Raw genomic sequence first — 25,518 nt, 5'->3', positions numbered from 1 at the left:
CATCCCTTATTGAGACAGGCTGGGAAATTTGGGTTAGTTCAGCCTGGAGAAGTGAAGGTTGTATGGAGACCACACAGCACCTACCAGTATGTGAAGGAGCTACAGGGGAGCCAGAAAGGGACCCTTCATCAGGCACTGTAGTGATAGGACAACGAGGAATGGGTTCAGACTGGAACAAAGGAAATTTAGGTTAGATATGGGGAAGAGATTCTTCTCTGTGAGGGTGGAGAGGCTCTTGCATAGAGTACCCGGAGAAGCTGTGGCTGCCCCATCCCTGGAAATGCCCAAGGCCAGTTGGACAGGGCTTGGAGCAACCTGCGATAGTGGAAGGTGTCCCTGCCCATGGTAGGGGGTGGAACAAGACTTTGGGGTCTCTCCCAAGCGAAGCCATTCTGTGATTTAAGGAGAACCTGCTGGTGGCAAAAGGGAGAGTCCTGGCAGCCCAGCAGGCTTCTCGGGAACCCCAGTCCCGAGCTGAAACAAGTAACAACCATGCAGTTTACACCTCTTGAGAGAACCCACAGAAGCAGCTATAGTATAAAATGAGTTGATGAGTCGATCCAGGACAACCTGAGGGCTCGCCAGGAATTCCCTGCCAGCGGCACCGCTGGGAAGACTGCGGCACTGCTCTGGCAAGCCCAGCCTTGAAACTGAAACAGCACCGCGCGGTTTACACGTCATGAAAGAACCTTAAAAAACCCCCCAAACACCAAAATCCCAGGTGTTTTAATTTAAAACGTCAGCGGCGCTCCAGGCAGAAGCCCGTGAGGGAGGCGCGCGCTGCCTGAGGGGGCCGGGGGGCGGGAAGAGCCGGGCGGCCCCGCCCCGCCCCGCCCCGCGCGCGGCGCGGAGGTGACGCAGCCGTTGCCGCAGAGACGAACCGCCCCGGCCCCCCCCGCCGGCCCGGCCCCCCCCGTCCCGGTGCGGCGCGGCGCGGCTCGGCTCGGCTCGGTCCATCCCGCGCAGCGGCTCCGGGACGCGCCTCCTGTCACCTTCAGCGGCGCTGGCCCGGGCGGGAGGCGCGCGGCGGCGCCGCCATGGTGCTCATCAAGGAATAGTGAGTGCGGGGAGCTCCCCCATGCCGGCCCCCTGAGCCCCTCCGCTCACCTCCGTCCGCGCCCGGGGCCTGGCGCGGTGACGGCCGCGGGTGGGCGGCCCGGCCTTGCCCGCACTGCGGCCGCGGAGAGGGAGGGAGGGAGCGGGGAGCGCCGTGAGGGCCGCGGCGGCGGTGGGGGGCGGCATGAAGGTCATGGCGGGGCGGGGGCCGCGGCTGCCGGCGGGCACCGGGGCCGCTCGGCCCCTCTGCGGCTCCGCGGGTGCCGCCGGTGCCCCCACGGGCTCCGCGGGCGGCTGTGCCCGGTGGGTGTTGCCGGTGCCCGAGGGCCGAGCCGGAGCCCGCTCAGTCCCGGGGGTTTCTGTGGGAGCTCTGAGGGAGGCAGGGACGTCTTGCTCGCTGTAACAGAGCCGAGTGTCAAGCCTGGCTTTGATCCCCTCCCGCCTTCGGCTGTGTAACCTCCAAGGAGGAACTCCCGAGAATGTCAGAAATGAGGTAGCTCCAAAATATTTTTTGTGTGTGGAAGGCTCACCTTGGAGTTGTTCCCTGACGCTGAGGCTGCTGCGGTTGTCCTGCCCTGTGATGGGGATGAAGGGGTGGAAAGCTGGCTGGACGTGAGGGTGTGCAGCTGTTAGTCACGACTTGTCACAGTCCTTGGTTCAGCAGCTTTGTGCTTGCTCGTATGGAATCTACTCTTGGACCGGTGCACTTTGGCTGGGTGTCTTCAAAGCTGTGTGCACTCTGCACATAGTTCTTTCCTGAATTCTTAAGGTTAAGTCAAGTGCATTCCCAAGTTAAGCGCATTCCATCATTTTAAACTTCTTTTGGCTGATGGAAGAGGCTTTCTGTTTATTTTTTCTCTCTCCCCTTCCAAAAGATACCTGTGATCCCAGTGATAAAGTGGGTTTTCAGGTCTTCTCTTAGACACATTTACCTACATGACTGTGTCCTCCTTATAGGAATTGCTTTGCAAGATTATGGACCATGGTGTGGATTTAAATATTAAAACTACACTGAGGGTTGTACTGATCCTTGTAGTTGCCTTTAAACTTGATTAACTTTTTTTCCCCCCCAATCCTTAAACCCCTGCTATTTTTATCCAAACAATAGGAGTGTAGAATTCAGGAGCAGCAGCAGCAGAGCTGCTCTTTGTAACACAGAAACACCATTACCCTCTGTAGTGTTAAACTGGATAGCAGGCAGAAACCTGGCCTAAGTGCTTAGTTTCAGGTGCATGAAAAGATAATTAACTCCTTCTACAACATCTGTTTTCTTGATGTTTTCCTGTGGATTTACTACTTTCTTTCTTAAGCACCTTGGCTGGGTTATCGTGTATCTTTTTCATTTTTCTGCTCACAATCCCTTGCCCTGTGTCACAGTAAAGCTCATTATCAGTGAGCTGTGCTGTAAAGGTGAGAACATATGTATTTTGAATCAGATTTCTGACAGTATGAGCAGTTCATTTTCGTGACTATCACTTCCAAAAGTCATTTTACTCAATGTTATTTACCTCACCATATCACATATCAGCATGCCTGCTGGTCTTTCACACTGCCTGCTTCAGAAACAAGGTGGGAAGTGTAAACATTAAGAATAAAGGTTAAAAAAACCAGAATTACTACATTGGTTTCCTTTTACAGGTTTCCATTTGTATTTTCAAAAGGGTCACTAAACCTTTTTAGAGTTGCTATTATACTGTTTCATTTCTTCCCTTTGTTTTGCCCTTAGTAAGACACGTGTGGCTCTAAGGACAGTCAAGGTTGCTGCTGGACTTCCCAAATGAACATTAATTTTTGACTTTCTGAGATTCCCAGCCACCTCTGACAGCTGCACATTCTGAGTTGTGTCGCCGTGTTGGCTCAGATTTAAATTTTCTCGGTGTTGTACGTGCTCAATTTACATCCTTTCTGAGATGGTTTTTGATGAAATCTCCTGTTCCAGGAAGCAGTTGTTTAAGGCATGTTGAAACCCCTTGTTTTGGTGTGAGCTGGCTATTTGAAGTGCTTTGCTGTTACTGTTTTGCTGTTACTTATGTTAGTTCTGGTTGCGTGCAGGTAATTATTGCCTTCCTGCCATAGGTGGTAAAAAGCTAAATGATCTGTAACTTCATCTCATCTGAGCAGATTATTCTTCCATCTCTGTGACCCCTTGTCACACTCTCCCTAGTAAATCAGATGGATTTTATTATGCCTGTAAGTATTTTAGGAACTGATACAGAAATAGAGCAATAGAACAAAAACCTGATGTCACATTTTATTATCAGACAAGTCTGTATCATCATTTCTCTACAGCTTCTTGTCCTGATGGTTATGCACTGATGACTTTAACCCTTTCATTTGCTGTCCTGTCAGACTTTCAGACTTATCTTCCACTTCTATCCATCCATGCTGCAGATAAGCTGCATGGATTTTGTTCATTTGTTTGCATTTTTTTGGTGTCAGGGTTTGTAAATGCTGACTGGAGTCTTGCTTGCTGTCCTTATTTTGATTTAAACTGCCTTTGAAGACCTTGAGGAGAATCAGAGTGTGGAGACTCACTTCCCTTTCCTGTGAAGTGACAATAATGCCACTGACCTTCCCTGCAGCTGTACTTCCCTTTGCTGTCATTTGAGGCAGATTTTAATCTAACAGGGATCTCAAGTGTTCCTCACCATTTTCAGGCTGACCACACCATATAATTTCTCATAAATTGAGCAAGTTCTGTCCTAAAGTTAGGAATCTTTGTTGCCATTGCTGCTCCTGTAAAGCTTTTCCTCAAGATCCTCTTGAGGAGTTTTACCTCCTCCTCCTTTATCACTTGACTACCTGTAAGTGGTTTTCACCCCCACTTTCTTGGTTTGGGCTGAACAAACTGCAAACCATTGATCTTGTTTGTGTTTCTGTTTCTCCATTGAACTCCAAGATAACAATTCAGATTTAGTGTCTTCCAGTTTCCTAAATGGAATTTAATTTGTTTACAGCAATGTTTTACACCAGGTTTTCTGAAGAAAAATGTTTTAACTCCGTTCCAAAGAAATTGTTTCTTCCCTGTTTCTTGGACTTTAATTTATCATCCAACCCCTCTTTTATTGCACTTTTATCCAGTTGAGTAACCCAACATCATGCTTGATGACAAAGTCTACCTGTGAAAATCCCTTTCCTTTTTTTGATCCTCCCTTACACCACACTGGTGTTGGTCCTCTTCCCTCTTGCCTTTCAGCAGGTATTTTCAGGACACAATATGTAACAGAGAGTAAAACAATTATAGTTCAATGTATCCTACCAGCAAGTGGCACATGGATTTCTATTTTAAAATCCCATTTAAAAATTGCTTTTATTTCCTGTGTTTGGCAAGGAATGCCATGTCTTCAGTAGACCTGATGTAAAGAAGCACACGTGATTTGGTCTAAAATTTGTTGCCTAATGATTTTTCTGTTGTAAAACAGTCACTGTTCCTTCTCCATTCACTTTTTTTGCATCATTTATGATCTCTAAAACTCTTCCATAACTGAGCCTTTTAGCTAGTTTTCCTCCCAAGCTAAAAGGCCAAGTCTTAACTGCTTTCTTCACACACAGAAGCTTTTTCCCATCTCCAATAATCTTTTTTTAACTTCCTTCACTTGTTCTGTATCCTCTTTGAATAAAGTGACTAGCACTATGGGCAATATTCAAGATGTTGATATGTGGGAGATTCTAGTGACATAATTGTCTTTTTTGTGTGTGTCTGTGTGCTGTTCCAGTTTCTAATATTGGATTTACTTTTGAACTGCCACTGAGCTGATGTTTCCTGCTGCTTTTCCATAAAGGCACAAGATATTGGCAATAACTAACTTGGGGCTCATTAACCCCATGTGTTTGGTGAAAATGAGTCCCTTTAGTGCATTTTTTTTTTTTTTTTTTTTATTGACACTGAACTTCATTTGCAGTTCTCAGTAGTTCTTTCTGCAGTACTTTGCAGTCAGCATAAAGTGTTGCTGTCACAAGTAATCTTGCATAATCTGTAATCTTTTGCCCCTATTGCAGTTTATTCTTTTGGTAAAGTGTAAAAAAAGAATTCTATTTTCACCACTATTGCCTTTTCATAAGCAGTTTATTAATACAGAAGGGTATTTTTCCTGATTGTGTCCTAGTTCCTTTGAGACTAATTCCCAAAGAATTGGGAGTTCTTCTGCCCATGGTAGCCATATCCATTTCCTATCTGTCTCTGCTTTGGTTCCTTGTTTGACAACATCCTTGCTGAAAGCAGAAGTCAACCACAGATCCAGTTTTGGAGAAGACCTTAACAAGCACATGTATTTCTGTCAGCTTTAAATTTATCCTTTTCCAAAAAACCTCTGTGACTTCAGGCAGTTTTTACTGTGTTGTCCAGTCAGTTGATTCTCAGAAGCATTCAGGAAACCACAATAATAAAAAAAAAAAGATTCATTTAAACCAGTGGCTGCACCCTGCTCTGCAGTGAGCTCTGAGAAAGCCTTTCCTCTGCTGTTTGCTGCTGCTTTGGGACATATGAGCAAATTGTGCCTTGTGGCTATTGCAGATCTCTGCAGAATTGCTGAGGCCCACAGAAACCTCCCCAGCAGCTTGATGAGGAATAAGATGGGATTGCTGAAAGGATGGAGTGAGAGGGATCACCCTGTGCTGATGCTGTGTGGGTTTGTAGGCCACTGAGGGATCACCAGTTGAATTACAGAGTTTTAAGAGAGGGTTGCAATTATGCTCTATCATGTATTGCTTCTCTTTGAGGTTGTTATATAAATAGTCTTTGGCCTAAGGAGTACTGGGTGGATGCTGGAATTCTGGGGGAAAGGAGAGCTGTGCAGCCATTGCTGTGAGGAACGTGGGGATTTGGGGACTGCAGGGATATTTGCTAATTTCTGTCTCTGTTTCCTTTCCAGCCGCGTTATCCTGCCCGTGTCTGTGGAGGAGGTGAGTTCTTCTTTGCTTCTTGCTTTAGGACTGTAAATAAACCTGTGATCAAAGCATGAACAAAAACTGGAAAATGCAAGCTGTCTTCAGGAGCCCCTGTGAGCTGTTACTCATTCACCATCATTTTTGACCAAACAATTGTATTAAGTCTGAGGGTGCCAATCATCTCTTTTAAAAAATACTTTCAGATATGCTGATTATAAATCTTGAGTTGTCAGGCTGTTTTCAAGTGCAGTTTCCTTTTCATTAGCACTATTGTTCTTTTCTGGTTTTTTTAACACGAAGGGGAAGCTTTAGCACAGATTTAAGTCACGTTTTAAACTGTGTTTTGCTGGAGCTCTTTTGTTTTAAACTCATAGGCAAAGATCAAGAATTAGGAGGCTCACATAGCAAAAGGACTTTTTAAGACCTGTGCTATTTAGCTCTTACATACAGAAAACTTTCTTTTTGTTTAGATAAAGCTGAATTGAGAGAAGAAATTTGGTTTCTATTGGACAGGGTGATTTTCATCACCAAACCACCCATGGAATAGCTCTGCAGACTCAGTGGCTGTTTCCCTCCTGTTTTCAGCTTGCCTTTCCTTCCTCCCTTGCACTGAACATCACTCTTGAAGAGAATCTAACCATATAAGTGTTTTGAATTTTTTAATCTTTATACTAACAAGGTAGAAATTGAAATGACTGAGTCTATAGCACTTCTGTAGCACATTCCTTCTTCTGGATGTGTTTTATTTTTTCCTTGGCTGTAAGCCTTGGGTTTGTGAACTCTGATCAAGGCCTTGTTCTAACTTAGGAAGAGCTGTGATAACAGCACTCTTGTTCATTTCTCTTTCCTCTGAATATAGCAGCTACTGTGGCGTAGACAGTGGTGGGCTGGCTCATGGCAGCACTTTTTAAAGCACATCCCTTTTATAACTCTCACTCTTTTGACAGAACACAGTTTAGAACTTCATGTAGTGCATTCCTGCAGCCATCAGACTGGCTGGTAAAACAGAAGCAGTGTCTAAGCTGAGTTTCTTGTTCCTGTGGCTCAGTGTGCTGTGACAGGTATCAGATACTGACAGAAAACCCAGAACTCTGATCAGGGAGTGGGTTTAGATCTGTGTTCTGTGTTAGAACAAGGCTGTTAATGCCAGAAGTTCTGTCTGTTGCTTGCTCCCTACCTGTAGCTTTTATGCTTTCTGCATGAATCTGTTTCCAGCAGTTTTAACAGAAGTCAGACTGAAGTATGAGAGTAGGGAAGTTTGGATCTTTTATTGTGCACGAGCACCACTCACAAGAGCAAGAGCTTGACAAAGGAAGGAGTAACATGATCAGCTTTATCAAGTAAGCAAAGGATGCAAACTGGTGGGTAAATGGCAGGTTGCTCAAGCTCAATGGACAGAAAGGACCTTCCTGAATAACAGGAACCCTGCCTTGTAGAGATATGGCTCCTTGGTGTCAAGCTGTGTAAATAGAAAGGCAAAGCACCAGCATCCAGATTGTTCCTTTGAGGGGGTTAGACTGGATGGAACCCAACACAGGGTTTTCCTAAGTTCTCTGATACTGGGATTAGCCTTCATCCAGTTAAAGCGAGTCCCTGGCTGTGCTCTTGTCCCTCCCTGCCTGTTCAGAGCCTCGTGTGTAAACTGCCTGTGTGGAAAACTGAGGGTTTGGGCTGTAGATAAACCTGTCAGTCTCTGGCAAACTCCTTGTGTGGGTGCCTTGGCATTATCTGTTTCAGGACATGTATTGCTCTGCGCTGGGTCCTTGTGGAGAAACCCCAACCTGACCAAATCAAATTTCTCCCCAGACTTGCACATTGTCACCGTGTCCCATGAGCGATGTCCCTTTCCAAGGTGTGGTGTTTTTCCTGTGATAGAGCAGATTTCAGGAGCCAGTTCCCTGAGCAGTTCTAAAGTTCACTTAGTTTTGCCTGTGTAGCTGGGTGTGCTTAAGAAAAAAGGTTATTTCCAGTGTTGACTCAGAGGATGAGTGCTGCTGTGTTTATTGCCTCATCCCCCTTCCTGTGTGCAAAGATGCTGACACATCTGTGCATCACTTGGTCACTGCACTGCTGTCTGTTCTACAAACCAGCTGTTAAACCTTCATTGCTTTCAAGGATTTCCTTGTGTGCAAAACTCTTAAATAGGGCTCTGGAGGCTTGTTATTGCTCCTGACTGTGTAGCTGCTCATGAAGCATCTCTGGCTAGCAGGAGGACTTCTGATTTCATTTTCATATGGTTGATTTTTGCTCAAAAGATTTCGCATCTTCTGTGTGCAAATTGTTGCATCTGATGCCAGTGTGTAAGATAGGGAATGAAATTAATTGTAACTTTGAGACATCATGAAAGGGTTGAGGGAGTCTTTTGTGAGGTTCTGTGATATACCAGGGATTCTGTGTTCAGTCTCCACCCTTAGCAAAAGGATCTTAACCAATAGTATGGAATTCAAGAGAAAACTGGTGATCAGGAAGGCACTGGGGAGCTGTGACTTAATCAACACAGAGCTCAGTGCTGCTTTGCCAAGCTGGGAACCAAACAGTGCAAGAGAAGCCCTGATGATGACTAAAACTGGCATGTAGGAGTTAGACTGTAGCAGTCTGTCTTCTACATGGAAACCCTGCCAAAACACAGTCCTGCTCAAGTGCAGGCTGCAAGCTGCACTGCTGTGCTGGGTTATCCCCTGTCCCACTGTGGGGAGCAAATTTCCTTGCTGAGTGTTGGGTGCCAGGTTCTGCTCCCAGTCCCTGACCAGCAGCAGGTGCCAGCTTGGGGAGCGTGGACTCGTGTGGGTGGCTCTGCCAGCTGCCACTGAAATGCTGGTATGGATTAGAGCTGTGTGTACACATTCTGTGCTGCCTCTTTGTTCCTTTTCACATGGCAAGGAGCTTGCCAAACACACAGGAATCTTATTAATTGCATTCAAAGCAGCTTTCAGGAAAACAACTGCTCTTGAAGATGGTTGTGTTGAGATCAGGCCTGCTGGAGGAAGTTTGGTGCAATGAAGATATTTTCTCAGCTGTATAAGAGGTGTTTGGCACAGAGCAAGAGGGATGATCCTGCAGAAGAGGAGTTTTTTGGTGCTCTCAGGTCTGAAGTTCAGATTCCTAGAGCCAAAATCTCTCTCTGTTTACCTTTGCAGGGAGAATGATGTGGGATTTGCTCATTGGGACAGTTTTATTTGGGCCATTTCCTCTCTTATCAATGTGATTAAAGGCTCAGAAATAACAGGGAAGTTTAAATGGTGAAGATGTTAAACCAAAGGGTTTATCTTCTTAGTGTCTGAGCTTTGACCCAAGTATTTGAAAGGGAGAAGGAATGAATAAGAGGCTGTTACTAAGAGGAATTAGTTGGTGCTCCCGGAGCTCTGTCCTGGGACTTGCTGCAAAGCAGGCAAAGCCATTCAGTCCTCCCTGTAATCCTGTGCTTACCAAACTCATAATAAACTCTGTTCTGTGAGTATTTGCGTGGCTCTTACTCTGCTAAAGCAACTTTGCTTCTAAAGTTTCACAACTCTCATGTTTTGCTCTTCTGGAAGGGAGGTGAGTGTTCTGCTTTGTGTGGGTCATGTGTAGGGAGTCATAAGGAAGGCAGTGTGATGTATGAAATGTCAGAAGTCACAGACTTGTATTGCAGCCCAAAGCCCAGACTGAAACCCAACCTGCTGTGACAGTGCAGGAACTGTCCAGCCAAGTGAGGGCTGCTCATGTAACCTGGGCCAGGACCTTCTGGAGAGATCCAGCAGAGCTGCTGCTCTTAGCTTGAAAATGATCTGATTTTTGTTGTGCCCCACATGAGCTGAGGCCAGGACACCCAGCCTTGTTACTCTGGCTTCCATCTATTCTTCCAGCAGGCCTTTGCTGGCACCAGATGGCACAAAGTACCAGCACAAAGTACTTTGGGTACTGTTGTTATTTTGGATGCTGTGACAACAAAATTTAACGACTGTAGAAGTCTTCCTTCGTTGCAGAAGATGTTCCAGCCCAGTGAAGTATTTCTGGGTTCTCAGCTCTGAGCACTATTCCACTTTTCCAGGCTGCCTTTCAGAAGTGCTATTCCTGTTTCTGAGGCAGAGCCTTATGCTGTGGAAAAGGAAGATGGCCTGAACAGTGTTGCATTGCTTTGTAGTTATGTTATGGAATTTTTGGAAGGTTTTGGTGGTTGATTTTTTTTTTAATCATTGCACTTCTGGTGCCAAACACTTTGTGGTTTACCCTTTCAGATTGCATCCCTGTACTGTTGCCTTTGGCAACAGTTGCTGTTTTGCTCACTTCAGAGTTCTGAAGACTTAACTCTGCTAAGTTAGAACTCTTCCTTTTAAGTCAGTGGTTTAGCTTCTTCATCCTCAAACTTTGCTCATCTAACTTTGCCTCAGAGAGACCTGTGTGAATTTTCTTCATTTGATCATGTTTCTTTTGAGCTCTGCATCCCCTTTTTCAGCTACAAGAGGCAAGAGTGTATTAATCTTTACATCTTCTGCAGAGGAGAATGTTCTCTTTTGTTTAGTTTTGGTTTTTCCTCTGTTCTGCCCAGGGAAACATTTGTGAATGCCTCTTATGAAAGAAATTATGTAGTATGAAGTAGTTTAAGTGATTTCTGGGAAATAATGCTGCCAAGTGAGTGTCTGTAAGACACTGAGAAATGATTTTAGGGTAAGAATTTTACTGTATGTTGAAATTCTGTGCTCTCCCTGGTAGTGGTTTAAGCTTGTGGCTAAGAGGAAGTGTGAAACAGAGGAAAAATAACACAACCCAAACCAAAGATAATAGGAAAAACAATAGTGGGAGCAGTGACAGCATAGATCAGCTGGTCATTTGGGACACTGGCTCAGTTATTTCATTAGATAAATTTTCAGAATGAAAATACCCTCTTTACTTCACACTTCATGCTCAGTTGTTTGAACTGCACGTGAGGGATGCTCATCTTTGACCCTCAGGGCTCCTAAGCTGTGCACATTTAACAAGTTTGTTTCTTGGAGCACTTAAATCAGGTGGTGCAAGTACCCTTCATCTTCTGTGTCCCTTATGAAGTTTTTCACTCCCTTACCCTGCATTTTGTAAAAGAGCTTGATGTGAATTTCTTTGGGACTCTTCTGGATGCAGCACTGTGTGCTTATTGATTCAGGATGGCAGTGCCTTATTCTCAGTTTTGTGGGGACAGCTGTGTGTCACTCAAAAAGAGTGAAACCCAATGGATTTTGCTACAGTATCCCCGAGGTCATCTATGTTTTCTTACTTTCTGATGCTCCTTTACTCTTTCCTGCTTTCTCCTGATTCTGTGTTGTTTTGGAGCTTGACATTGAAGGGTTAAAGATGTTTCACTGGCAGTGCTTTCCTCCTAACTACCACTCAAGCTTTCTATCTCAAATGAAATTAAATGAGCTGCTTATCTGCCCATACAAGTGGATGTCCTTTTCTCTGCCCTCTCCCCGGGTAATAAATTTGTCCTTGGCTTCTTCTGGCAAAGTTATTGCTTCAGCTGAATTATAGCCATGGTAATAATGTGTCTTTAACTTCTCCAGTATCAAGTGGGGCAGCTGTATTCTGTGGCAGAAGCCAGTAAAAATGAAACTGGTGGAGGTGAAGGAGTGGAAGTCCTGGTGAACGAACCCTACGAGAGGGATGGAGAGCGTGGGCAGTACACACACAAGATCTACCACCTACAGAGGTATGGGAACCATTTCATTCCCAGAGCTGGGCAAGAGGAACCAGGGGGGTTGCAGCAGCTGTAAATCACAGATTATGTAAAGGCTGAAAGGTGCAAAAGGCAGGAGCATAACAGCACCTGGTAGTGAGCATCACTGGGACACCCATCCTCCCCTGTCCCAAGAAAATCTGGCTTTGAGCTTTTCAAAGCAAGTCTGATCCTGCCACCCAGTATTTTCAATCTTGAATTTGGCTAAAGAACAAAACATCTTCTAGATTTCAACCTGCTTTCAGCCTCTTTTTTTCCCCATTTGTTTTATCTTTCATTATGTAAAGAAGATTTATATTAACGTGTCTGATTTAGCATTTCTGGAAAACATCATAATGGGGCTGGGGACAGTCCTACCAATTCCAGAACTGTGCAAATCTCTGGTGTTTGCATTCCAGGTGATGTCCTGCCTGTCTCAGTTCTCATTCCATGTAGTCCTTATCAATGACTTTCTTCCTATTTCCAAATTCTACAGCAAAGTGCCAACATTTGTGAGAATGCTGGCCCCTGAAGGAGCTCTGAATATACATGAAAAAGCATGGAATGCCTATCCCTACTGCAGAACTGGTGAGTGCCTGAGGAAGGACTCTGGATTCTCCCTTTTTGTTTTCTGGGGAGAGGGGGAAAAACAGTAGGGGAGGGTATAAGGAAAGATGCAACCAGTAGAGAAGCTTTTCCAGGTCTCAAATTTTGTATTTCTGTTCTCTAAGCTCTTTGTGTGGTCAGGAAAAGCAAAATACAGTGAGGAGTTAAAAGAACTGCCCTTGTCTGATGTGCTGCTAATGAGTGACCTTCCTCTATGAGAGAGAAAGAACAGACCAAGAATTATCTGTCAGTCTTCCTCAAGGAACAGCTGTGCAACACAGATGAAATAAATACATGAGGGGTGATTTTATGTGCTCAAATGCAGCATAGGCAGGTGGGAAAAAGTGGAAGATGCAAGAGGGGAACAGATCTCAGGTGCCTCTTGCTTAGTGCAGGTAAGGGAACAGGAGCTCAGTGATGGGTTTTGCTCACTTGCAGGATCTGAGGTCAGTGAGGGTTGAACTCAATGCTGCAGTTGAAGTGAATCCATCTGCAAAGGCAGGGCTGAGGCTCTGGGAGCTGTGTAAAGTGCTGGAATAATGTCAAACCTATTTTCTGCAGGAGTGGTTAGTATTTACTTACTGAAGTTACCAGCCACAGTGTTTAACCACTACAGCTTCTCTGGTCTTTACTGCTGTAAACTGAAAATTTGACTTTGCCTCCAAACTTATGTAGTGTTTTTGGCAGCATTTTGTGCTGTTTGTATCTCTGAAGGATACATTTGCTGCTACTTGGTAGTGGTACAGTTACTATGGGAACGAAACACTTAAAAATTCCAACTGTTCTTGAAACTCAATATATAAAACCCCCCTTTTTTTGACAATTTACTTAAGTGAATTTTAAATGAAGTGTTTTAAAAGAAGGAAAAAGCTCTGCAGTGGGAGAGGATAGTGTTACTTCAGTCTGTGAAATTACATGCAGCAGTCTAGTGGAATTGATATTTCAAATACAAAATTCAGATACTGCCATCAACTTTAGAATAAATTTTTAATGTCTCACAGAAGATGTGGAAATGAAGTTGTTCACAACCTTTCTAAACTTTATGCAGTTTTCTTGCTGCGTGTTACTTAAATTAGTTAGTAAATGTCTAGTTTATTTCCATGTTAAGCCCACTGGGCTGATTTAAATGCCTGGCTGTATCCTCCACCTCCTCTTTTTCTTCTCCACCAATTTCTGAAACAAAGGTATGGAGTTACTTCTTTTGTTATTCTCAAGCTGCTTTTCCTTCAGTTCCACACTAATAAAATTCCAGTGAAAAATGGGATACTAAAATCAAGACTTTTCAACACAATCAAAGAAATTTCAGATTTTAATATGCTAGTAATGATAACAAAGCCAAAAAAAAAACCCCTCAACTGTAATAAACAGCATCATAATATGAGATAAAAAGTGCTTTGTTGTGGGGGTTGGAGCAGAAGGCAGTTTTGATGCGGAGGCTGATAAATCTGTTTAGAGAATCTGCCAGCCTGACATGAGGCAAGAGGAGCTTGGAAAAGTTACTGAAACCTTCCTTTGGCTGGGATTGGGCTGGAGGGGAGAACCCTTGGATGTGGGAACCCATGGATGAGAGGAACTTATGGATTTGAGAGCCCATAGATATGAGAGAGGACCCAGGGATGTGAGGATCCATGGATCTGAGAACCCATGGATGTGGGGAGGAATGGATGTGAGAGAGATCCCATGGATGTGAGAGAGATCCCATGGATGTGAGAGAGATCCTATGGATGTGGGAACTCGTGGAGCTAGGGACCCATGGATGTAAGGATGAATAGATGTGAGAGAGATCCCATGGATATGGGAACCCTTGGATGTGAGAGGGAACCCGTGGATGTGAGAGAGATCCCATGGATGTGGGAGCCCATGGATCTAAAGGACCCATGGATGTATTTTGGGGCTGCCTTTTTTGACCATTTTCCTTTGGATGCTCTCAGATGTTTTGGTCAGATGTGGGGAGACTTGGATGCCCTGCTGTGGATCTTTGAGCAGCAGAAAATGCTGTGCTGCCTTAGAGCAGCCAGGCTTTCAGTCCTCTCACTAGAATCTGAAATTTAAGAGCCAGGGACCCAGTAGGAACTAAACCTGAGTGTAGGAGCTGCTGGTGCTTCTGCCTGTGCCACCTCCTGTCCAAGGTGGTGTTGCTGTGCTGTCCCTGGAGCACAGCTTGCTTGTTCACAGAGCCTTCTAAACTGGAATAAAGCAGTGCTTTTACTTAATTGTGCCTCGTGGTATTTTTTTCTTAATTATTATGACTGCATCCTTCTTCCATTTCCCTATATCTCCTCTGAGAAGCTCAATTAATATACACATTATGGGCCATTATCAAAGTAGTGCTGGAGATTGAGGGAATTTAAATGCCTAGCTTATAACTTTCTGCAGTTCTGCACACTTCCTTGTGCTGTAATATGCTGGTTTTATGTACTTTGAATGGAAGCCTTGCTCAGTTCCTTGGAGAGTATAAACTGTAAGTGAGGTTGTTGTTTTTGTATGGTTTCACAACTTCTGCAGTAGAAATGAAGTGAGGATTGTCTAAGAGTTGTACCTGTGAGCTGGTGCCAAGGGGAACAGTGTTCTTCTCTGCAGGCTGACTTAAATATTAATGTTGCTTAAATGTTTTTAGAAAAGCAATTTGATGTGTGTTCCACTGTGAGTGTAACCATGGCCTGTGGCCAAATGTCAGGAAACTGAGAAGTTACAACTGCAGTTGAAACATGTAGGAGTTGCTGCTGTAATGCCTCAAGAAGCAGGTCCTAATTTGTAGCAAGCTGAGCATTGAAGTTTCAGTAGACATTTCTGAAGGGATTAATTTGTTTCTTTGCAAATGAGGAGTCTTCCCCACAGGGAAGAAGTTAAGGAGGTGAAGGAACCTGTTTTGAGGCAGCTGCATAGTCACAGCCCACAGTCATGGCAAAGTGGGAAGGACCTGGTTTATAATTATTGCTGCTTTATTCAGTATTTTGTTGGACTAGCAGGAAAGAAACCCCACTTCCTTCTTGCAGAAATAATGAAATGTTCTTTGAGATGAAGTTCAGCCTTTGAAAAATTAGCCTCAGCTCTGCTGTCTTGTTCTCTCCCTCCAGCCCAACATGCCAGTCTAAATAATTGGCTTTCTGTAAAATTGCTGTAAAAAGCAATTTTCACATGCTAGGGGTTTGGAACAGTCCATGCCCAGCAGTGGGTAATTAAGGCAGCTGGATGTGCATGATAGGTGATTTAGGATGGTAACTGCAGGATGCTGGCTTGGAAATTCAAAAATTGTTACAATATCTTCAAAACCAAATTGCTCCTTAATCAAGTCCTGATGTTAGACTTCAGAACAGACCAGAGGACTTCACCTCCAGCTTCAGACTTCCTTTTGCTCGAGTAGAATTGCTCAGGTAGAGCAGCTGCTGACTGTTACAGGATCTTTAATTGCTTTTCTGTGTTGAATAATTGAGCCTGGGTGTCCAGGGAGCTCAGTTACCACCAGCAGCAGAGATGCAGAGGGTCTGGTTACTCCAGGCAGGGCTGCTCTGGCCTGAAATCCAGCATGGGTTTCGTTTGGAACTGTGGAGAGGCTCCTTATCTGCAAGCTGAGAAAGGATTGGTAAAATGCTGTCAGCTGAACATACTTATTCCATCTTCTCATCCAGCTGGCTGCAGGCCAGGGAGCACAAGTGGCAGTGCATAATTAATTGCTGCTCCTCTGGGTTTCTCTGAGAATTTCCAGAGGAGAAGGGGGTGAAGTTAGCTGGGTTTTATCAACTTCCATGTCTTTTCCCTCAGAGGTACCTGGGAAGCTGGAGCTGAGAGTGGGAGGAGGGCAGTGGTTGCTGTACAGTCTTTCCTCACTAAAGTACTGTGTCTCTTTCTTTCCATGTGTTGATTTCTTGGACCAGTTATTACAGTAAGTATTGCTTTTACTGATAATCCGTGGAATAATGTCTGAAATGAAGTGTTCTGGGTAGAAGAAGCTCTTTAACCTGAGCTAAATGCACTTCAGCTTTTATCATTGTAAGATCACATAGATGAGATGCCCTTACCAAGGGTAGTGTGTCCATGTGAGCATGGACAGAGATCTGTCTGTGCTCAGCAAAGCTCAGCTTTACAAATGGGAACAAGGCCTTGCTTGGGTAAACTGAGTAAAAACCAGTTTACTGCCATGTTGTCCCCTTGATTAATCTCTTCTGAATTTGATATTTCCTTTCTACATGCTGAATGTTTCACTGGCTTGTGCTTTTGTTTCTGCTCCCCTGAGGGAGGATAGGGTTACCTTTGGGAGTCCTTTGCTACTCACAGTGATAGTGAGAAATGGAAAGTTTTTCGCTTACTTGGCAGAACTGTGCTTCTTGTCCCTTCCCTTTCAGTGTCAAGAGCTCTCAGCACATCAGTTTAATATTGTTATTAATTTGAAGAGTTGCATCAAAATATGTACTCAGTGCTAAATCAATAATCTCTGTGGAAAGACAGTTTCTGCCTAGCTAACTTATGTTACCCCGTCTAAACTCTATTTAGAGTGGCAGATATTGTCCTTTCAAGAAAAAGCTGTTTATAAACTCCAAATGTTTCACTAAAACAATAGAATTTATGGTGGTTTTCTTTGTGAACAGCTTGTGGTTTATTTAATCCTAAGTAATTAATGATCAATCAATTTTGCTGAAAGCAATGATCTGGTTACAAATAATTCTGAAATTCCCTAAGTTGGACCCCAGTCAAATGGAAAGTTCATTCTTTGATTTAGTTCTTTGAGTTGACTCTCCTAATGCTTATCTGTGTAATAAGAAGACAAATTATATATTTGTCTTATATAATTATATATCCTAGAATAACAAGAAGCTTTATTTTGATGACAGAATGAGTATATGAAGGATGACTTCCTGATCAAAATTGAAACCTGGCACAAATCAGATCTTGGAACACAAGAGAATGTGAGTACTTGTGTCATGTGTTTTACTCATCTCTTTAATGTCACAGTGCTGCTTTCTGTGCTGGGTTAGAGAAGTGCTGTGTGGAGCTGTCTCTTCACTGTGTTCCTGCATTTCAAATGTTTGTCTCACTACCAAGGCAGACTCCCTTCCCTTGGCTTCACACATAAACTGAATAAAATTGACCCCCAAGCACTTGTTCTGTGTGAGCACCTTTGCTTCTTTAGAAACTCTCCCACTGTGTGTTTGCCTCTCTGTGGGTGGGAAGGGGAGCACTGGGTGTCTGCATTTCCATCTGGCCTTATATTTTCTTAGGTTGGGAGTGTTCTGTCACTGAAGCAGCTCCTTGGGTGTTGTTTTTTCCCTGCAGGTGCATAAACTGGAGCCAGAGGTATGGAAGAGCGTAGAAGCCATTTATATAGACATTGCTGACCGCAGCCAAGTACTCCCCAAGGTATGGTGGGTGGGCAACAGCCCTTGGTGGGGAGGCCAGTGCTAAAAGGGGGGATCATGGACAAACTGTGCTTCCAGGGGTGGTCACAGACAGCAGGACAAGTGGGAGGATGGACAGAGGAGGAAAGGCCTTCCTTAAAACTGCTCATGCAAGCCAGAGGAAAAGCTTTTAAAAACTGTGTCAGCACTGCCTGTAAAATGTGTTGCCTGTGCATGTAACAGTATTTCTGCAGCAGTGCAGCTGACTGAAGTGCTTGAATAGCAGGAAATGGCACTCCCCTTTCCACACAGGATCTCTCCTAAACTTCCCTCTTTTTGAGACTGACCCATGGTTTCACAAGTGTATCTGGAAATGATGTGGGCAATACTTGGTTCTAAGAATTACTCCAGTTACTGTGAGAGAGAAAGGGGTGTTTCTTTAGTGGGAAGAAAAATCAACTGTATAAAAATGGAATGTTGGTTGAGTTTCCTGACTTTCAAACAGTATTTGATACCATTTTCATGGTAGTACTGAGAGTCTGTCTGTACTTTTCTTCTAGTGAGCAGCATGTGAGCATCACACTGATACAGTGCTGTGAACAATCCTAGATAGCACAGCTGCTTTGTGTAACAGCAGTGTTTAGCTCCCAGAGAACAAGTGGTTACAGGAAACATATCCTACAGAACTTCTGATAGCCTTACAAAGGTCATATCAGTTTGTTACCACTTCTTCATAGGTCTAGGACACAACACAGTGTGAATACATTTCCTTGGAGAGTGTCTGACCTAAAGTTGAGGTCTGAAAACAGTAGCTCTTGATAAGGCAGAGGTTAGTCTTGAGTCAGGAAAATAAATCCTTTGTGTGAAAGAACAGCTGGAAAACTGTGGGATAACTTGTGTTTAATCTTTGTGTCTGTCCAACAGGATTACAAGGCAGAAGAAGATCCAGCAAGGTTTAAATCTGTCAAGACTGGACGTGGACCTCTGGGTCCCAACTGGAAGGTTTGTATTGATGAGTTCAGGAATTGTATCAGGATAGATGCTGGGGTTTGGAGCCAAAGATACATCTGGGAAACACTGGAATCCCTTCTGCAGAAGGAAATACGAAACTCAGTCCTGAATCTGTTCTGATTTTAAAAGAAATGAAAGAGCTTGGTACAAAGAGAATGAGTTCCAGGAAATCTCTAGAGATGTCTGGTGCTCAGCCCAAGGGTTCACCCAAGAGAATTCAAGTATGAGATAGCTGAGTAGTGACCAGCAGTGTGTAACCTTTCACTGAAATCCTTGGAATCTGAAGACATTACAAGTGCAGATATAATACCAGTCCTTAAAAGGGACCCTGGGTGGGATTTGGGGAACTCCTGGTGTGCAGGTCTGATTCCTAGCAGGCAAACTTGGCAGAAGCTGAGGTTGATGTGATTCATTTGGGAAGAGTGGTTATGGCTCCTCTAATGGGAAATAGGAAACCTTATGGAGTTTTCTTTAAGGCTTTATAATCATGACTCAGATGATATAATCTAATTCCAAAATGTTTTAGGTAGGGACTTTATGGAGAGACTTTTAAGGAAGCAAAGTAGCCGTGGTATAACAGTGAAGATGCTGAAAGACATAATTTTAATGGAAGAAAGAGTGGACAACAGAGGAGAGGAAGGAATAGTCTGTTCTCAGAATGGAGGGAAAGCCACCTGTGAAGGAAACCAGGGTCTAGTTTCATCATGCCTTGAAAAAGGGTGAGCAAAGGTGTGACAAAACTTGTCAATGAAATATAAGAAAGGTGTAACAATGCAAGAGGATTGTGGGGAATTGTGGGAAGACTTCACAGTTAGGACTGAAGGAGCTGCTTTCCTGGAGACACTTGGCTGGAGAATTAATGTGAATATCTTTGTGTCTTTGCAGAAGGACCTGGGGAAGCAGTCAGATTGTCCATACATGTGTGCTTACAAGCTGGTAACAGTCAAGTTCAAGTGGTGGGGTCTGCAAAATAAAGTGGAGAACTTTATACAGAAGGTAAATTCTGGGATGGGGAGAGATGTGGGAATGGGGCACATCCATCACCCACCTGCTGTACAGGCAATACCTCTGCCTGAAATTCTGCACTCAGTTAAAGCTGAGTTCAATTTGCTGCTGAGGATCTTTCTGACAAATCCTGGAGCTCTGATCACATTTTCCTCTCCTAGTCTGCTGCTTGAAAAACCTGTGTTAAAAATAAGCAGATGGTGAGAAACTTTATTAAATTAAAACATAAATGGTGTCTTGAAAAGAGCTTTTTTGTGGCGGAGTCTGTAACCCATGAGCTGCAGCAGGATGCTACACCTGGGAATGGTTGTGTGTGGTTTTCCAGGCAGTACTGTGTTCATAAAACTCCTGTGCCTTCAGATCACAGAGACTTCTCATGGTTAATATTGATAAACCACAGAGCTGCTTCTGCAAAAGCAATTCTCTGCTGATACAATCAAGGCAGCTCCAAGGGGGAATGATCACGGTGCTGCAGGATTTCAAATACCTTAACAAAAGCTCTGAATAATGCAGTGTCTTCAATCTCTTTCTATTTATGAGTATCTACAGGTTTGCATCAAAGTATTCAAGCTGCTTTTGGTGAGATATGAAACCATAATTGTTAAAACTGAAGTGTCCTTCCTTAATGAGGTCTTTTCAAGAGGCATTATATATCCCTGTCTAATATAAGGATTTTGCCTACCTTATCTCTTATAAAATGGAAATAAATTGGTCCAAACCTGGAGTAGTTTGTGCACATTGTCACCTCTGCTGAAAGGTTTTCAGCTGTGAAAAACAAGTTTAGGCATTTTTTTAGGTCACTTCAAAAGAAAAAAATAAGATAGGTACATGTCAGGGCTTACATTTACCTAACTTCTAGTTTTTAGCAAGTTAAGGATTTTAAAAATACCTGTTTTTCCTTTTTTCTGCACTTCCAGACCAACTTTTGTGCTCTAAGTAAACCCAGCTTGGAGCATTTTATTCAGTCAGAACAATACTGTCAAATCAAAGGAAATCCACTAATTCTTTCAGTGCAGTGTGCAGACTGCTGTCTAGGTTTGGAGGGGGAAAAAAAAAGGCATTTCTCTGGGGATTCAAGGTTCCAGATTAGATATTCTGATAAAAGAATAAAAATTAGCTATCTCCAGTTTCCAATTGTGGCAGCTAGATGGAAAGGTGGGCGAGGGAGCTGATTCTACACATCTCTGAAAATTGTTCCAATGCTGTGAGCTCCATGGTAATTGCCCTGTGACTAAGCTGGTTTGTGTTTTATTCCTCCTTTTGCAGCAAGAAAAGAGGCTCTTCACAAATTTCCACCGGCAGCTCTTTTGCTGGCTCGACAAGTGGGTTGATCTGACTATGGAGGACATCCGTAGGATGGAGGAGGAGACCAAGAGACAGCTGGATGAGGTCAGTGGCAAAGCAGGGCAGGTGTGGGATGTGTGAGAAGCTGCTTCTGCAGAGAGGAAAGGCTGCTGCATTGTCAGGGCATGGTGTGAATTGTGCTCCTGCTATTTAGGTCATGCTGTGTATGATTGGCCATGAGTCCATCGTGCTGGCATCTCCTCCTAATCATTATGGAATTCTCCTTCTGTTTGTTGTTGAGCCAGTAAATGTATTGAACCACAGGTAATGAGGGGCTGAGTGGCAATGATTCATTTACTGCCTCAATATCTTCTGTTTGCTTTTACTCAAAGCTGAATGGTCGATTTTGTCCTCATTAGTTGCCAGAAACCTATTGAGTAAAAGGTTTTTATAGCTCTAAGTACCATAAGCAGGTAGTGGGGGTATGTAACAGCATTCTTACTCTGAGAAACGCAAGTTTGGTAATAATGAGAACCTTGTTCTGTGGTTTGTGTCCTGCCCTGCACCCTTCTCTCCCTTCATGCCTCAGGATATTTCATTACAGTTTCATGTACTCTCTTGCCCTTTGGATAATGGTTCCAAATCTGTTGCCAACCCACAGTTTAACCAGAAGTGATGCCTGCATGTGCATTTCACAATCACTGATTTGAGGTGCTGAGATATAATCCATGTCTTACACACAGGAGATGTTCCATACTGATAAATTTTGAGAGAACACACGTGAGAATCAGTACTTGAACACTTCTTTCCTCTTTCAGATGAGAGAAAAAGATCCAGTGAAAGGAATGTCGGCTGCAGATGACTAATATGACTCCTTCCTTGTGCACTGTAGGTATCAAGAGATTTGACAAAAATCTCTATTGCTCTATTTGGTTTAAAACCCCCAACATTTGTGTGAAGAATGATCCTGTTCATATCTTCTGACAGGCAAATCTGTGCTATTGATTGTTTTTATAGTGAAGCCATTTCACTGACAGGTTGATGAGCGAGGTTTACTGCCTCGTTTCAGAACTATTCTAAAGAAAAGTCTGAGTGAAAAGTGTAAGAAAAATGTGTTAGAATATTCTGTAGTTTACTGCTATTATTTCTGTAATGCATATGTTACTTTCCACGACTTGCAGAGAAACTTTTGTCAGTCTCAAAAAAAGTAAGTTAGACATGTAAATACTTAGAATACAGTTGGAAATTGAGCATTCCAAGCATTTTATGAGGAATTTATTTTTTCCATTGGTTGTTAGTAGTATTTACTAATGGGTCAAGGCTTGGAGTAACACTTGGGCATTGCAGGAGAAGCAGCAATGACCATTTTAAAGCTTTTTACTTGTTTTCTTTCTATTCTGTTAAATTTGTCATCAGTTTGGGGGCTGGTTTTGCAAAATTTTTCTTAGACACTGCAAAAATTGTATAGTATAATATATACAATTGTGTTGTATAGTATTAGAGAGGCAAGAAAGCAAGGAGAAAGAAGGGATTGTCCATGTCTGTTGGGAAGAACAGGTTATTAGGGCAGTAAATGCCATCCTAGTTATCCTTGGAAGGAATGGGGTGGGGCACAACCACATCCTCCTGGAGTACTCACTATTTATTCTGTTTGCCCTCTGTTATCTGCTGGTTGCTTGGTGGTAAGTGGGGAACACAAGGTGAGGGAGTATCTTTGATAGAAATATTTTAATTTCTGAATGCAGCTTCAGCCACTTGATTTTCCTCTCTCCATTTCCTGTGGATCAGAGCTGCAGTGTAACCGTGCATGTAACCGTGCATTGTCTGCCTGGCTCACATTTGCTCTCTCAAGGTTGTCTGCCCCCTCCCTTGGCACACTGCTCTCCCAAAGCCATCCTGAAACATTTCCCTCTTGTCTCTTTGTTTCAGTTTGCAAGACAGTCATCAGGAAGGCCCAGGGAATGCACACCCTTGACTGATGGACCATCTCTGGATCAAGCCTTTCTCTGTCCAGCTGGCAGGCGATTTTAAACCTCCCATAGCTAATTCTAGATGCCCCTAAATATTGTGAGCAAATAGACAGTCTGGTACTAAGCACTCCAATGTTAGCACGTGTATCCCAAGGAGCTTCCTCCTCCTGGGGGCCGTGTGACTTAGAGATCTGTATTTACAACTCCTCCCTCCTCTTTTTTTCATTGTGTTCAGACCAATTTCCATGTGGCCCTGTTTGATTTCCAAGTGACATTTTTAGCTCAAATAGTCTTGTGATGTGGTGACTTAGAATTTTTTTGTTTTGGTTTTGTTTTTGATTTTTTTTTCCAAGTGGGATAAACTGCCACCTTTGTTTCTGCCCAGCCCTTCACTGTTCTTTGAATGTCTGTTTGGAGATGGAAATAGTCCATATTTAAAAGTGCAAAACTCTTCCATGGAATGTTCTGCTCTCACCCTTGCTCCCAGAGGGAAATATTTAGTGGCAGGTAACCTGAGTACAACATGAGGAGCAGCCAGAGAGTTCTTGGTTTGTGGTGAGTTGGGATTTGTGGCTTCTGCAGGGCATTACTTTGTTCTGTCTTAACATGAATTAAAGACTGCCCAGAAGCTGCAGTCAGGCCCTGTACTGAGGCATTCAGCACTTACCTGTTGATTTTCCATTTTAGGGGCCTCTCTGGCCCGTGTAGCTCTGTTGTCCTCCAGCTGTGTGTGTCAGTCTTACAGAATCTTTCTTGACACATGTTGCAACTTCCTGGTTCTTTATGAATTAAGACTTCCCATAACTTACAAAGCTGGAATGGTTTTGACTAATAATAGCAATGTGATTCTCCCTGGACAAATTGGGATGTTGCAAAGGCTGGTGTGCAAGAGAGGTGTTGGCACCTGGTTACATCCAGGTGCCTGGGGTGGTGGTTCTGCTCAGCAATAATATTCTTCCCATTGCAAGACTGACTGAAATGTCTCCTTTTGTGCTGTAAGAAAAACTACTTATAAAGTCCTGCAGTTTGCTAGGATATCTGTTGGTTATTATAAATCATAGAGGATACTGTTAATGAAGAGCTCTCGTTATTTAATGAACTCAAATATTTACTGTAACTATCCTTATGTTGATATCAGCTTTAGACAATCAACTCAGCAGAACAGAATCAAGGAAATGCTGCTTTCTTCAATACATATGAGGAAAAAAATTCCTACTTCTTTGCTTATCCCCAAGGCCCAATGTTTGATTTTTTTCCCTCCCCTAGTAGTAATAACTTTATTTTCCACTTCTGTGTTTGGCAGCACTAAGATGAAACCCTGAATGCCAAACAGTCGTGGGTGTATCACCACTTTTGAGGAGTCTTTTTAGCATTCTGTAATACTCTGACTCCTCCAGCCCTTCCCACTCCTGCAAGCAGGAGATCCTGAAATGCTCCCATGCCCTGTTTTCAATGTGAGGGAAGATGGGAATGCTCTGGAGGGAGAGGATGGCATTGTTTTCTGGGAAGGGGGCAGTTTATCCCTTTATTTTTAGTTTGTTATTTTGCCTTACTCATGTCTAAGTGCAATAAGCTCTGAATTGTACCAGTAACTCTGGCAGGCTCTTCTCAGTGACCTCAGACGGTTCTGCGGGGTTGGGGTGGGGTTTGAGGGCTTTTAGCAATCTCACCAGGCAGAAGTAAAACAAGTTTATTGTAAAATAGATAAAGAAAACTAAATTTTAATCTTTGAGGCTATTTGGGACCAGGATGTTTCATGACATGTTGTATAGCTGTTCCAGAAGTATTCTAGGAGTGTAGGCCCCAGTTAGAGTTCTTTCAGTTTGTAGTATTTTTAACAGAGAATTTATGCACTGACTTCTGTTCATGTTTGTTGGTTATGTTTTGAGGGATTCTTACACTTGAGGGCAACCTGAGAATACACATAGCACACTTGTTCTTTCAGTTTGTGTTATCCAAGAGGCTTTTTCCATCTGATGACACTAATCGCCGTGGAAGCAGATTGTAACATTCCACCATTGCAATCCTTTTTTGATCCTCTGATTTCAGAGTAAGAGCTTTTACACAAAGCTTTCCTGATTAGTGGAAAAACTTGGAGGGAGGGAGAGGGGGGAGGAAACTACAGGACCTTCAGCCTGAATCCTCCCCCTCTGCTCCCTGCCCTTTGTTTTCTGTCCTTCCAATTTGATCCTAAGTGAAAGCATCCCTCAGCCTTTGGATAGACAAATCCTGTAAAGACCCTTCAGTCTCGACGCTTGGTTCCTGCTAGTGAGCATAGCAAAGATCACGCAGCGTTCCCGTGCCGTATCTTCCATCAGCTTTGGCGAGAACCCTCCCGGCGGGATCGGCTCCATCCCGAGGGGCTGGATGCGCTGGGATCGCCATTCCCATGCGGGTTTGGGGCTCCAGGGGCAGCCCCCGAGCCCCAGCCTGCCCCAGGGCCGCTCGCCCCTCACATCCCGCAGCCCTTCTGGGTTCATCCCGCCATTCCCGACGGGTTCTCCGTGCTCTTTCCTTTGGCGACACACACTTTGTAGAATGGGTTAGATTATCTCGTCGTTTCTTTAAATGTGAGTTTGTGCCTTTTTTGTCTCCTAAATCTTCCAATACAGGCATATTGGAAACGAAATCTAATAAAATACTAGACAGAGCCTCTCGCCTCCGCTTCCTTTGTTTTGGGGGTTTTTGGGGGGACGGG

The 25,518-nt window shown here is 43.7% G+C and overlaps 1 protein-coding gene across 1 annotated transcript; it reads left to right on the top strand.

Moving 5' to 3' along the window:
- Positions 1 to 914: 914 nt before the first annotated feature.
- On the top strand, positions 915 to 25,472 carry PITPNA (phosphatidylinositol transfer protein alpha). Its single transcript, XM_030962769.1, has 12 exons — positions 915 to 1,057; positions 5,928 to 5,958; positions 11,460 to 11,605; positions 12,108 to 12,199; positions 16,093 to 16,100; positions 17,047 to 17,121; positions 17,489 to 17,572; positions 18,475 to 18,552; positions 19,447 to 19,557; positions 20,833 to 20,955; positions 21,669 to 21,738; positions 22,780 to 25,472. The coding sequence occupies exons 1-11, from the start codon at positions 1,038 to 1,040 to the stop codon at positions 21,714 to 21,716; spliced, it is 816 nt and encodes a 271-aa protein (XP_030818629.1). The 5' UTR covers positions 915 to 1,037; the 3' UTR covers positions 21,717 to 21,738; positions 22,780 to 25,472.
- Positions 25,473 to 25,518: the final 46 nt, after the last annotated feature.

Source organism: Camarhynchus parvulus, chromosome 19, assembly GCF_901933205.1.
Source record: "Camarhynchus parvulus chromosome 19, STF_HiC, whole genome shotgun sequence".
NCBI classification, from domain to species: Eukaryota; Metazoa; Chordata; class Aves; order Passeriformes; family Thraupidae; genus Camarhynchus; species Camarhynchus parvulus.
The sequence above is the reverse complement of the archived record's forward strand: the minus strand, read 5'-3'. Positions and strand labels throughout refer to the sequence as shown.

Excerpts from the sequence above, each read along its gene's own strand:
- PITPNA (XM_030962769.1), top strand. The coding sequence starts at position 1,038 with ATGGTGCTCATCAAGGAATA. Across the intron at positions 5,959-11,459 it reads TGCCCGTGTCTGTGGAGGAG|TATCAAGTGGGGCAGCTGTA; the intron begins GTGAGTTCTTCT and ends TAACTTCTCCAG. Across the intron at positions 17,122-17,488 it reads ATCTTGGAACACAAGAGAAT|GTGCATAAACTGGAGCCAGA; the intron begins GTGAGTACTTGT and ends TTTTCCCTGCAG.